The sequence below is a fragment of the Cryptosporidium hominis genome (assembly GCF_000006425.1).
Source record: "Cryptosporidium hominis TU502 chromosome 4 CHRO014157, whole genome shotgun sequence".
In the NCBI taxonomy this organism is placed as follows: Eukaryota; Apicomplexa; class Conoidasida; order Eucoccidiorida; family Cryptosporidiidae; genus Cryptosporidium; species Cryptosporidium hominis.
Window position 1 is genome coordinate 1 of NW_666413.1, and position 1,084 is coordinate 1,084.

The following is a 1,084-nucleotide window of genomic DNA, read 5'->3' on the forward strand; positions in this document are numbered from 1 at the left end:
TCCAAAACTTTCAATAAACTCCATTTGGCTTTTTTCATTCTCAACATTATTCATATTATCGTAATTATTGTTGGAATTCCAAAAATGATAATTTTCGCTCTCTGAATTACCAAAATCTTCTTTAAACCCAAAAATATTCTTTTTATCATCAATTCCCACTGAAGAACCCAAATTATCCTCATCTATAGTATCTTTTTTATTTGAAGAAAAATTCATCTCCCAGTACCCACTCTTTGAATAATAATGTCTAACATTACCACTTTGAGTACCATAATATAAACAATAACTTGGAAGTCCACCAAATAGTTCAAGAGTACTTGAAGGTTTATAATCTATTAAAGCAAGTAAATTTAAGCTATCCATCAACTGTTCAGCAGAAAATAATTTTACGAATCTTGAAGACAAAAGTGCATGCAATACCGGTAATGTGTCTCTCTGACCTTTATATTTATACAAAATTGTGGCGGCCCTTTGTAGAGGGGAATATGCATGCTCATCAAATGGCGGGAAATCACTCGGGAGAGCATCCAATAAGGCTAGAACATGAATTGCATCTGATGGAGATTTATAACTAACTCTGGTAAGGATTTCTCCGATAGTATCGGGTCTGAGCTTAACAATCGAATAAATTGCATCAGTACTAGCTTCTCCAAATGGATATAAGAAATGGCTAGGGATAATACTAGGGTGAGCATAAGAAGAAGTTGGTAATGAAGAAGGAGAAGAACCGGAATTGAATCCTGAAGGATTTGAGTCTGGTTGTAAGTTTGAGGAGGAAGATGGGTCACATTGTTGTTGGTTTGGATTAGAAGTTGAATATCTAAAAAATTGTGGATTTTCATGCAAATATGATCTTCCTTCAAATGGTTCATTAAAAAGATCTCTTGAGACTCCTGAATTTGAGAAATACCCATCAGATTCATCAGCATGTTGATCATAAATATCTGGACTACCTTTTGTTTTGAAGTTTGAAGTTTTATACAAACGAGAATTTGAGGATTTTCATTTAATTCTCGGTAAATTGTGCCATGGAAGTTCATCATGTTATTGGAGCCATGGTTTTCAATATGACTATTGCTGTTTC

The 1,084-nt window shown here is 33.9% G+C and overlaps 1 protein-coding gene across 1 annotated transcript; it reads right to left on the reverse strand.

Moving 5' to 3' along the window:
• Window positions 1–536: 536 nt before the first annotated feature.
• Window positions 537–1,043, reverse strand: Chro.40438 (hypothetical protein). The annotated part of the gene is made up of 1 exon (XM_659826.1): window positions 537–1,043. One exon carries the CDS (start codon window positions 1,041–1,043, stop codon window positions 537–539), a length of 507 nt encoding a protein of 168 aa, XP_664918.1.
• Between the last annotated feature and the right edge of the window lie 41 nt (window positions 1,044–1,084).